The sequence below is a fragment of the Salmo salar genome, chromosome 17, assembly GCF_965601325.2.
Source record: "Salmo salar chromosome 17, fSalSal1, whole genome shotgun sequence".
Taxonomy (NCBI): Eukaryota; Metazoa; Chordata; class Actinopteri; order Salmoniformes; family Salmonidae; genus Salmo; species Salmo salar.
The window spans coordinates 76794058-76805065 of record NC_138307.1 but is presented as its reverse complement, the minus strand read 5'-3'; the positions used below and the strand labels follow the sequence as shown (position 1 = coordinate 76805065).

Below are 11008 nucleotides of genomic sequence, written 5' to 3'. Positions count from 1 at the left end.
CTAGTTAAGTAAAGGTTAAAGTAAAATGAAAATGAAAAGATAAGCTACTGTAGGTTCATTCAGAACAGTGTCCGGCTCGCATGAGGTTTTCTATACACTACCGCCACCGTGTGGGTACAAAGCTAGATTGCAGATTTGATGAAAATCGAACTTGAGACAGTGCTGATGTAACTAGCCTAATTTATTGTCAGGTGGTATTATATAGCGCTATGACTAGTAGATTGAATGGTCAATGAGGGGCACAAAGACACCAACATAGCAAAACGAATATAAAGTAGGGCTATTGTGAAAGTTAAATAAATAGCCTTCTGCGTTTGTGTATGTTTTGCCCTCTGGTGGTCGCACAGCACCTCCATAGTTTTATGTTGTCCATAATCAGGTGACACACAGCCCAGGCAGGCAGCAAAGGCGGTGAGACATCTGATCCACCGGAGTGATCGCTTGTCCGGCCTATCAGAGCGGGCGTCTCCGCTGTCTGACCCGAGAGGGAGGGCTCTGTGAACAGGGTGCAGCGAGCTGTCAATATTGTTCCGTGTGAAGTTGAGTAAATGACTGTATGGCTGCAGATCTCAATGGAAGTGATTCCCTTTTAAATCACGCCTTCTGCTTTGTTTTCGGTGCGTAAAACACTGTTTAAACGGCTTAAACGGCTCATCAAAACGTTATTTACAACTATCACATGATGCCTCATTATATGATAAGTTGTAACTTGAGGCTATAGGGATGACATCTTCCGGATAGTGTGAAATCGCCGAGGCTCTAATTGAAGGGATTTCTTCGTAGTGTTTGATGCATAATAGACGTGGGAATCAGTACGTTGTGGAGGAAGTCAATCGCACACATGTTGCAACTAAGCGCAACTTTCGATTTGCAGCAGGATGTTGTGTCAAGTATATTTAAGAAAGAGGCGACTGTAGGAAGAACCGAAGGTAAGAGCTATCTGGTTGTTTCGCTCGACCGATATCCAAAACCTATACTTTGTGCCTTTACGCACAAGGTGACAATGTGTGACAAATACCATGATAGTAGTGACACATGTAATGGAAAAATGTATTTTTTCCTCTACAGAATACTCAGGGATCGTTGACACTCGGATCCTCAACATTGAAAGGGATGGAGGAGTCCTCTACTCCTGGAAAGTAAGTGGACACTGGGCATGGGGCATTCACATAGCATTATAATGGACAGGTCAAGAGTGACGTTCCACACATAACCAACAGTGCGCTCTTCGGGACGTGGTGGGAACATTCTCTCTGTCTAGGGTGCATCCCAATGGTACCCTATTCCCTATAGTGCAGCATCCCAATGTCACCCTATTCCCTATAGTGCAGCACCCCAATGCCACCCTATTCCTTATAGTGCAGCATCCCAATGGCACCCTATACCCTATAGTGTACTACTTTTGACCAGGACCCATAGGGATCTGGTCAAAAGAAGTGCACTATGTAGGGGATAGGGTGCCATTGGGACGTAGGATCCAAATAGAAGCCCAAAGACTCATGACAGACCACTGCAGCTGAATAAGCTACTGGTTAAGAGCTACTGGTTAAGAGCTACTGGTTAAGAGGTATTCCGTTTCCTTATAACATGGAGTTGTTCAAGAAGTATCCTCAGACTGCGGGAGTGTTAAGCCCTACATAGACAGCTGAGATGACATGGGCATAAGTATAGGTCATTACACACACACACACACACACACACACACACACACACACACACACACACACACACACACACACACAGTCATTATGAGCCATAATGGCTTTCCTCCTCCCTCCTCTCATCTCTCAGGGGGCAACAGGGACCACCAGGATCGGGAAATACGACCCCAATACCAGACAGAATAAGGTAGAGCTTCCTCTGTGTGGGTGTGTGTGTGACTGTGTGTGTTTGACTGTGAGTGTGTGACAATAAGAGTGAGTGAGTATATATGTATATGCCAGCACATAGTCTTAATGTAATGTGAGGTTACTCCTGGTACACTGCCTGATCAACACCAGCTGTTTGTAGTGTTCATCATGGGCCCTAACCCCTCTCCCCTGTCCCCTTACCCCTCTCCCCTAACCCCTCTCCCTTGCCCCCTGTCCCCTTACCCCTCTCCCCTAACCCTTCCTCTAACCCCTCTCCCCTGTCCCCTTACACCCCTCCCCTGTCCCCTCTCCCCTAACCCCTCCCCTAACCCCTCCTCTAACCCCTCTCCCCGTCCCCTTACCCCTCTCCCCTAACCCTTCCTCTAACCCCTCTCCCCTGTCCCCTTACACCCCTCCCCTGTCCCCTCTCCCCTAACCCCTCCCCTAACCCCTCCTCTAACCCCTCTCCCCTGTCCCCTTACCCCTCTCCTCTAACCCCTCCCCTAACCCCTCTCCCCGTCCCCTTACCCCTTACACCTCTCCCCTAACCCCTAACCCCTCCCCTAACCCCTCTCCCCTTACCCCTTACACCCCTCCTCTAACCCCTCTCCCCTGTTCCCTGACCCCTTACACCCCTCCCCTAACCCCTGTCCCCTGTCCCTTACCCCTCTCCCCTAACCCCTCCTCTAACCCCTCTCCCCTGTCCCCTTACCCCTTACACCCCTCCCCTGTCCCCTCTCCCCTAACCCCTCTCCCCTAACCCCTCTCCCCTTACCCCTTACACCCCTCCTCTAACCCCTCTCCCCTGTTCCCTGACCCCTTACACCCCTCCCCTAACCCCTGTCCCCTGTCCCCTTACCCCTCTCCCCTAACCCCTCCTCTAACCCCTCTCCCCTGTCCCCTTACCCCTTACACCCCTCCCCTGTCCCCTCTCCCCTAACCCCTCTCCCCTAACCCCTCTCCCCTTACCCCTCTCCCCTTACACCGCTCCCCTAACCCCTTACACCTCTCCCCTTACACCTCTCCCCTTACCCCTCTCCCCTAACCCCTCCTCTAACCCCTCTCCCCTGTTCCCTTACCCCTTACACCTCTCCCCTTACACCTCTCCCCTAACCCCTCTCCCCTTACACCTCTCCCCTCTCCCCTTACACCTCTCCCCTTACACCTCTCCCCTCTCCCCTAACCCCTCTCCCCTTACACCTCTCCCCTCTCCCCTAACCCCTCTCCCCTTACACCTCTCCCCTCTCCCCTAACCCCTCTCCCCTTACACCTCTCCCCTTACACCTCTCCCCTCTCCCCTCTCCCCTAACCCCTCTCCCCTCTCTTCACAGCTCCTCTACACATTTGACAAGCAGGTGTGTGTCAGCAGCTGTTCTCTGAATAAGGAGGAGACTCTGCTGGGTAAGGTCCTGTTTATGGACTTAGAAATAGAATGCGTAGAACATAGAGATACATTCATTGTTGTATTGAATTCTATGGTGTAGAACAGATAAAGCTCTAGAATCCATGGTATTCTAATTCTATGTAACACACATGTGTAGTACAAAGACACACAGACAGTGAAACAAGAATCCTCACTAAAGTGTTGAGCCAGTGTCTCCTCCACCAGTGTGTCAGTGTTAGACTAGATACAGGTTTTCCTACATATAGCCTACTGATATTTCCAGTCCAAGATTGTGATCACCCCGTAGGAGTATCTTATCATCACGAGAGAGGAACAATGTCTTGTGACTGAGCCGACAGCCAAGAGCCATTGTATTGAAGTCACGTCACTGAACCCACATCAACTCACATACTTGTCTTTTAATCTCATTTTTAGCGGTCAGTTTGGCACAGAGGACAAGAACAGAGGAGCGTCTTAGACCAGGTACCTGTCTCCCCTTGGCTCGACCCCCCCCCCCACACACACACCTCCCAACGCTGATACAAACAACTTAGACCAGGTACCTGTCTCCCCTTGGCTCGACCCCCCCCCCCCCACACACACACCTCCCAACGCTGATACAAACAACTTAGACCAGGTACCTGTCTCCCCTTGGCTCGACCCCCCCCCCCCCACACACACACCTCCCAACGCTGATACAAACAAACACAGAAGCTGAAGATTAGAGAAATGCAACTAGACAGATAACCATGTAAATCTACAGTGTGTTATGAAGAGGGAAGTGGTAAGCTAAATCCTGCTGATGACTAGCTCTCTGTTTCCCTCTGGTTCTCTCTGAGCCTATAGGGAAACAGACCCGTGGCTGTATTCACTACAACTCTAATAGTCAGATGGGAAACATTCAGGATGTTATTAAGTATCTATCCACACATGCACCACAGGTTTTTAAGTGTTTCAAGTGTACTCTACATGACAGGTTCAAACTGTACACAACTATTGGCTGTAGGCCGCACTACATCGGTCACCTGTGTGTGTTGGAGTGAGTAACAGTTATCACGCGGGCAGCACTGGCAGTGAAGCAGTTTTCTGCTGTTTCAGGTCAGTGAACTTAATCATTACCATATTTAACACCTTTCCCATTGTTCTACTCCTAGTTTCAAAATGTCTGACCCTCCTCATTGAGATCCATCCCATTAACAACACTAAGGTCCTGAAGGCTGTCGACTGCCGGGTCAGAGTTCAGGTATAGAGCTGTATTGTTTTGTACTGGACTCTATTGTACTCTTATCAGGAACACCTATTACAATAAGCTTCCCCTCGGTTGTTATTACATTGATGTAACAATGTGCTATAACATAGTTATACTACAAAGATACTACCAGTCATCTTTGGTTTCATACAGTTCATCCATCCAGACACAGAGAGGGACTCAGTGCTGGAGAGTCACCTGCTGCTGGTAGCAGAAGATGGCTGTGAGTATCTGGGAAGTCAAGTTGTGTCAAATCTCTGAGGGTCACAGCTTTTAACTATGATAGTACAAAGACATTAGCTGACACTGTTTTCTGTTTTTGGGAGAGTTTGGCTACTGGGCCTTCAGGGTTTAGGCTTTGAACTTTGACCTTTGACCTTTCAGATGTGGAGCAGCTCCATGTGATGCTGGTCAGACAAGAGGGTTACAGAGTGGTAAGAAACACTGTCACAGACTATAGAGAGCTGGAATGGAATGCAACTGTTCCGTAGTGACATCACTTCCTGTTGACTGGTGTTCTAACAGGTGATGTTGAACCCAGAGTGCCTGGCCAAAGACAGGGTGGCAGAGGAGTTCAGCTGGGTCCAGTGGGACAGCCAGACACAGAGACTCTTCTACCTCACACACAGGGTAACATACCATATATACAGTACCAGTCAAAAGTTTCTACACACCTACTCATTCAAGGGTTTTTCTTTATTTTTACTATTTTCTACATGGTAGAATAATAGTGAAGACATCAACACTATGAAATAACACATAAGGAATCATGTAGTAACCAAAAAAGTGTTAAACAAATCTAAATATATTTTATATTTGAGATTCTTAGAAGTAGCCAGCCTTTGCCTTGATGACAACTTTGCACTATTGGCATTCTCTCAACAAGCTTCACCTGGAATGCTTTTACAAAAGTCTTGAAGGAGTTCCAACATATGCTGATCACTTGTTGGCTGCTTTTCCTTCACTCTGCGGTCCAACTCATCCCAAACCATCTCAATTGGGTTGAGTTCGGGTGATTGTGGAGGCCAGTTAACCTGATGCAGCACTTCATCACTCTCCTTGGTCAAATAGCCCTTACAGCCTGGAGGTGTGTTGGGTCATTGTCCTGTTGAAAAACAAATGATAGTCCCCATTAAGCACAAACCAAAGTAGGGTGGCTACTTTAAAGAATCTCAAATATAAAATATATTTGGATTTGTTTAACACTTATTTGGTTACTACATGATTCAATATGTGTTATTTCATAGTTTTGATGTCTTCAGTATTCTACAATGTAGAAAATAGTAAAAATAAAGAAAAACCCTTGAATGAGAAGGTGTGTCCAACCTTTTGACTGGTGCTGGAGGTAACACACTGTAGGCTCTGATCTGGGCAACAACACCTTCAACTAACATGTTCTATTTCTGTTGAATTGTGAAGAAGAATGCAGAAATTCCAACTGATAATGCAATAATGACCTCCCTTCTTTCTCTGTCAGGAAAAAGCTGTGCTGAAATGTGTGCAATTCTACCATGACCAAAACTGTGAGACCTTGGTGAGACTAGCAGCAGAAATCATTGAATCATGAACACTTTATGGGTAGTGTTTGATTTCAGGTCAGGCTACTTAATGCTTCCCCCTCCTTCCCGACAGTTTGAGCTTGAACTGGAGTTGCCCTCTAACCCTTTCACCTGTATGAGGTAAGAATGAAAAGTAACATTTAATTAAATAAGATAACTTTTCAGCTAAACTGTGTATTTCCTGAAAACAGTTCATCAATATTCAGAAATGTCTAGTGATGCTGTATGGATAACTCCTTATGTGTTTGACCCCTAGGTTTGTTAACCTGGGCTTTGACCATCACCAAGAGACACAGCATGAACGGGAGGAGATGAGGATGCTGGTGATCACCAATAAAACAGGCAGGTTTCGGTTAAACATAAACTAATTCACCTCCATACTGTACTCTATTGATAATGTTCTATGCTCGGAGAACATTCCTCTTTCATTGAGTTTGTCATTACTTTTTGTTTGACATGGGACGTGAATGGAAACAGAGGGTAAGTGCTGTAGCTACTGTGATCTAGATGAACTGTGTCACTCCTTGATCAATGGACAGTTCAGTACAATCACACTCACTTCACAGAGCCCAGATTTATAGAACTTCTCAATTCTAAAGATTGCATTAGTCAAGCTGCACAATTGGAAATGCTGCAGGCTTCTCAATCGTAAAAAGAATTTGTGTTTCTTTGAAAGGCCTATCAAATCTAAAGATGGTTGACGACGGCCCAGGGCCAGGAACATAATCACTTCACTGTGCTACTTATTCCAAATGACATTCAAGATTCAACCATTAAAACACTGTTGCTTTTAATAAGACCTCAATCAATACCACATTGTTAAAATGCTATCCTTCTGCTTCTGCTTCTGCTCCTTCTGCTGCTTCTTCTGCTTCTGCTTTTTCTGCTGCTTCTTCTGCTTCTGCTTCTTCTGCTGCTTCTTCTGCTGCTGCTTCTGCTTCTTCTGCTTCTTCTGCTTCTTCTGCTTCTTCTGCTGCTTCTTCTGCTGCTTCTTCTGCTTCTTCTGCTGCTTCTTCTGCTTCTGCTTCTTCTGCTTCTTCTGCTTCTTCTGCTGCTTCTTCTGCTTCTGCTTCTTCTTCTGCTTCTTCTGCTGCTTCTACTGCTTCTTCTGCTGCTTCTTCTGCTGCTTCTACTGCTTCTTCTGCTGCTGCTTCTTCTGCTGCTTCTTCTGCTTCTGCTTCTTCTGCTTCTTCTGCTTCTTCTGCTGCTTCTTCTGCTTCTGCTTCTACTGCTTCTTCTGCTGCTTCTTCTGCTGCTTCTTCTGCTGCTTCTTCTGCTGCTTCTTCTGCTGCTTCTTCTGCTGCTTCTTCTTCTGCTTCTTCTGCTGCTTCTACTGCTTCTTCTGCTGCTGCTTCTTCTGCTTCTGCTGCTGCTTCTTCTGCTTCTGCTGCTGCTTCTTCTGCTTCTCCTGGTTCTGCTCCTTCTTCTGCTTCCTCTGCTTCTTCTCCTTCTTCTGCTGCTTCTTTGTATTAATTATGTTGTTAGAGTGTAATTGGTTGTTTTAATACCTGATCCTTACTGTTGATTGCAGGGAGTATGTGTGTGTGTTACAGCCAGCCTGCTTGTGCCAACCAGGAGATCACATACACCATAGTCCTGGTGCACAGAGGTTCAGTATTATACGTCTTACCATGTTGCATTAGTTCCATACATTATTCACAAATGACTAATTAAGATCCGTTAGGGAAAATCCAAAGTTCTTCTAAGTTTCGAGTTGTACATTGTAATCTACCAGAGCCTCTCTGTCCTCTACAGGCTGCAGTAAAACGTTCTCAGTGGCTCTGGATGGCACCCCTAGTCCATGTAGTACAGACCTCCTCCCTCTCTTCATCCCTATAGGTCAGTCAACACATCTGTCTCACAGACATCCTGTCCATCCTATCACAACCCCTTCAGTACCTGCTGGAACACTCTCACACAGCCCATCCATCCTATCACTATCCATTCAGTACCTGCTGGAACACTCCCAGACAGCCCATCCCCCTTCAGTACCTGCTGGAACACTCTCACACAGCCCATCCATCCTATCACTACCCCTATCACTACCCCTTCAGAACCTGCTGGAACACTTCCACACAGCCCATCCATCCTATCACAACCCCTTCAGAAATTGCTGGAACACTCTCACACAGCCCATCCATCCTATCACTACCCCTTCAGTACCTGCTGGAACACTCTCACACAGCCCATCCATCCTATCACAACCCCTTCAGTACCTGCTGGAACACTCCCAGACAGCCCATCCATCCTATCACAACCCCTTCAGTACCCTCTGGAACACTCCCACACAGCCCATCCACACAGCCCATCCATCCTATCACAACCCCTTCAGTACCTGCTGGTGCTGGAACACTCCCATACAGCTGATCCATCCTATCACAACCCCTTCAGTACCCACTGGAACACTCCCACACAGCCCATCCATCCTATCACAACCCCTTCAGTACCCACTGGAACACTCCCATACAGCCCATCCATCCTATCACAACCCCTTCAGTACCCACTGGAACACTCCCACACAGCCCATCCATCCTATCACTACCCCTTCAGTACCTGCTGGAGCTGGAACACTCCCACACAGCCCATCCATCCTATCACAGCCCCTGATAGTGCTACTTCTACTTGGCACCAAGGAAGTGGTTTTAGGAGTTATTTTTGATAAGATGTTTATTATTATTGTACAGTAGACATTTACATAAGAGAACAAACAAATAAACCAACCCAAAACATTTGAGGTCAGTCTAAGATAGCTGATGAATAAACGTAGACTAGCCTGCTGTTCTCTGCCCAGGTTACTATGTGGTAGTCTACCTGGCTGGTCACTTCCTGCACTGCATCAACACCAGACAACAGGAGCTGCTCTGCCACAGTCTCTTCCTCTCAGGTAAGGCTAGACCTGGGGCATGTTCATCAGGACACACCGTAGCCAATTGTTTTGCAATGGAAAAGGAAATGTCGTTTTTTTCCCCGGTTGAGATACCTCTGTGTTTCACTCCATTACGTGTCTATGAACACGACCCTGGTTACCAACACAAGTGGACTATATGAGGATAGGGAGTCATTAGACATGCAGCCCAAGTGTGTGTTTGTTAATCTGGCCTATGTATAACTGTGTTACAGGTGTTGATGATGGCCTCAGTGTAACTGTGTTGCAGGTGTTGATGATGGCCTCAGTGTAACTGTGTTACAGGTGTTGATGATGGCCTCAGTGTAACTGTGTTGCAGGTGTTGATGATGGCCTCAGTGTAACTGTGTTACAGGTGTTGATGATGGCCTCAGTGTAACTGTGTTACAGGTGTTGATGATGGCCTCAGTGTAACTGTGTTACAGGTGTTGATGATGGCCTCAGTGTAACTGTGTTACAGGTGTTGATGATGGCCTCAGTGTAACTGTGTTACAGGTGTTGATGATGGCCTCAGTGTAACTGTGTTACAGGTGTTGATGATGGCCTCAGTGTAACTGTGTTACAGGTGTTGATGATGGCCTCAGTGTAACTGTGTTACAGGTGTTGATGATGGCCTCAGTGTAACTGTGTTACAGGTGTTGATGCAGAGCTGGGTGTGTTGGGATCAGACAGTGTGGTGTTGTCTCTACCTGAGTCCTCTCTGCTGGACCTGAACACAGGCAGGATGTACACTGTAGACCTCAACCCCTCCTTCCTAATGGACCTACTGCACTGCAGGTACAATGGAGTAGAATAGAATCGAATGGAATGGAGTACAATATAATGGAATAGAATAACATAGAATAACATAGAATACAATATAGCTCAATCCATTGTTGAATGGAAAATGGTCTTGAGCGTTGGAGTGTGTATTTCATGCTTACTGCATGTAGAAAGTACTGGTGCATTGGGTATTATAGTGATGCTACACTTCACACTCTGTTTATGTAGTATTCATGATGTCTTTACTGTATGCTCTGTGCTGTATGCTCTGTGCTGTATGCTCTGTGCTGTATGCTCTGTGCTGTAGCCACAGTAGACCTGATGCTCAACGTCTGGCTGCCCTGCACTGTCTGCTGCTCTACATGGGACCCAACGCTGCACTACAACTGAAGGTAGGAGATGCAAGCAAAACCCCTGAGAACACTTTGCTCAGAGAGAGCAAGAGAGACACTGTGTTTAAAAAAAATATATATATATTTCACCTTTATTTAACCAGGTAGGCTAGTTGAGAACAAGTTCTCATTTACAACTGCGACCTGGCCAAGATAAAGCAACCTAGGTATTTGTAGTTGTCCACATATTCTAAGTCAGAACTGTCAAGAGTAGTGATGCTGGACGGGCGGGCAGGTGCGGGCAGCGATCGGTTGAAGAGCATGCATTTAGTTTTACTTGTATTTAAGAGCAGTTGGAGGCCACGGAAGTAGAGTTGTATGGCATTGAAGCTCGTCTGGAGGTTAGTTAACACAGTGTCCAAAGAAGGGCCAGAAGTATACAGAATGGTGTCATCTGCGTAGAGGTAGATCAGAGAATCACCAGCAGCAAGAGAAACATCATTGATGTATACAGAGAAAAGAGTTGGCCCAAGAATTGAACCCTGTGGCACCCCCATAGAGACTGCCAGAGGTCCGGACAACAGGCCCTCCGATTTGACACACTGAACTCTATCAGAGAAGTAGTTGGTGAACCAGGCGAGGCAATCATTTGAGAAACCAAGGCTGTTGACTCTGCCGATAAGAATGTGGTGATTGACAGAGTTGAAAGCCTTGGCCAGGTCGATGAATACGGCTGCACAGTATTGTCTCTTATCGATGGCGGTTATGATATCAAGGACCTTGAGCGTGGCTGAGGTGCACCCATGACCAGCTCTGAAACCAGATTGCATAGTGGAGAAGGTATGGTGGGATTCGAAATGGTCGGTGATCTGTTTGTTAACTTGGCTTTCGAAGACCTTAGAAAGGCAGGGTAGGATAGATATAGGTCTGTAGCAGTTTGGGTCTAGTGTGTCTCCCCCTTTGAAGA

General features: G+C 46.7%; 1 protein-coding gene across 3 annotated transcripts in view; it reads left to right on the top strand.

Annotated features, from left to right (window-relative positions):
* Positions 1 to 486: 486 nt before the first annotated feature.
* LOC106594049 (gamma-secretase-activating protein) overlaps positions 487 to 11008 on the top strand; it is a 38414-nt gene continuing 27892 nt past the window's right edge. Inside the window, exons 1-17 of one of the 3 annotated variants that reach the window (XM_082964162.1) lie at positions 487 to 929; positions 1069 to 1139; positions 1792 to 1848; positions 3182 to 3251; positions 3670 to 3717; positions 4389 to 4477; positions 4637 to 4706; positions 4868 to 4917; positions 5009 to 5113; positions 5961 to 6017; positions 6116 to 6162; positions 6299 to 6388; positions 7578 to 7651; positions 7798 to 7881; positions 8834 to 8926; positions 9583 to 9724; positions 10017 to 10101. In XM_082964162.1, the coding sequence (XP_082820288.1) occupies positions 842 to 929; positions 1069 to 1139; positions 1792 to 1848; positions 3182 to 3251; positions 3670 to 3717; positions 4389 to 4477; positions 4637 to 4706; positions 4868 to 4917; positions 5009 to 5113; positions 5961 to 6017; positions 6116 to 6162; positions 6299 to 6388; positions 7578 to 7651; positions 7798 to 7881; positions 8834 to 8926; positions 9583 to 9724; positions 10017 to 10101 (1320 nt within the window). In that variant the 5' untranslated portion in view covers positions 487 to 841. The remainder of the gene's footprint in view (positions 930 to 1068; positions 1140 to 1791; positions 1849 to 3181; positions 3252 to 3669; positions 3718 to 4388; positions 4478 to 4636; positions 4707 to 4867; positions 4918 to 5008; positions 5114 to 5960; positions 6018 to 6115; positions 6163 to 6298; positions 6389 to 7577; positions 7652 to 7797; positions 7882 to 8833; positions 8927 to 9582; positions 9725 to 10016; positions 10102 to 11008) is intronic. The other 2 variants (XM_082964160.1, XM_082964161.1) reach the window with 2 other exon arrangements.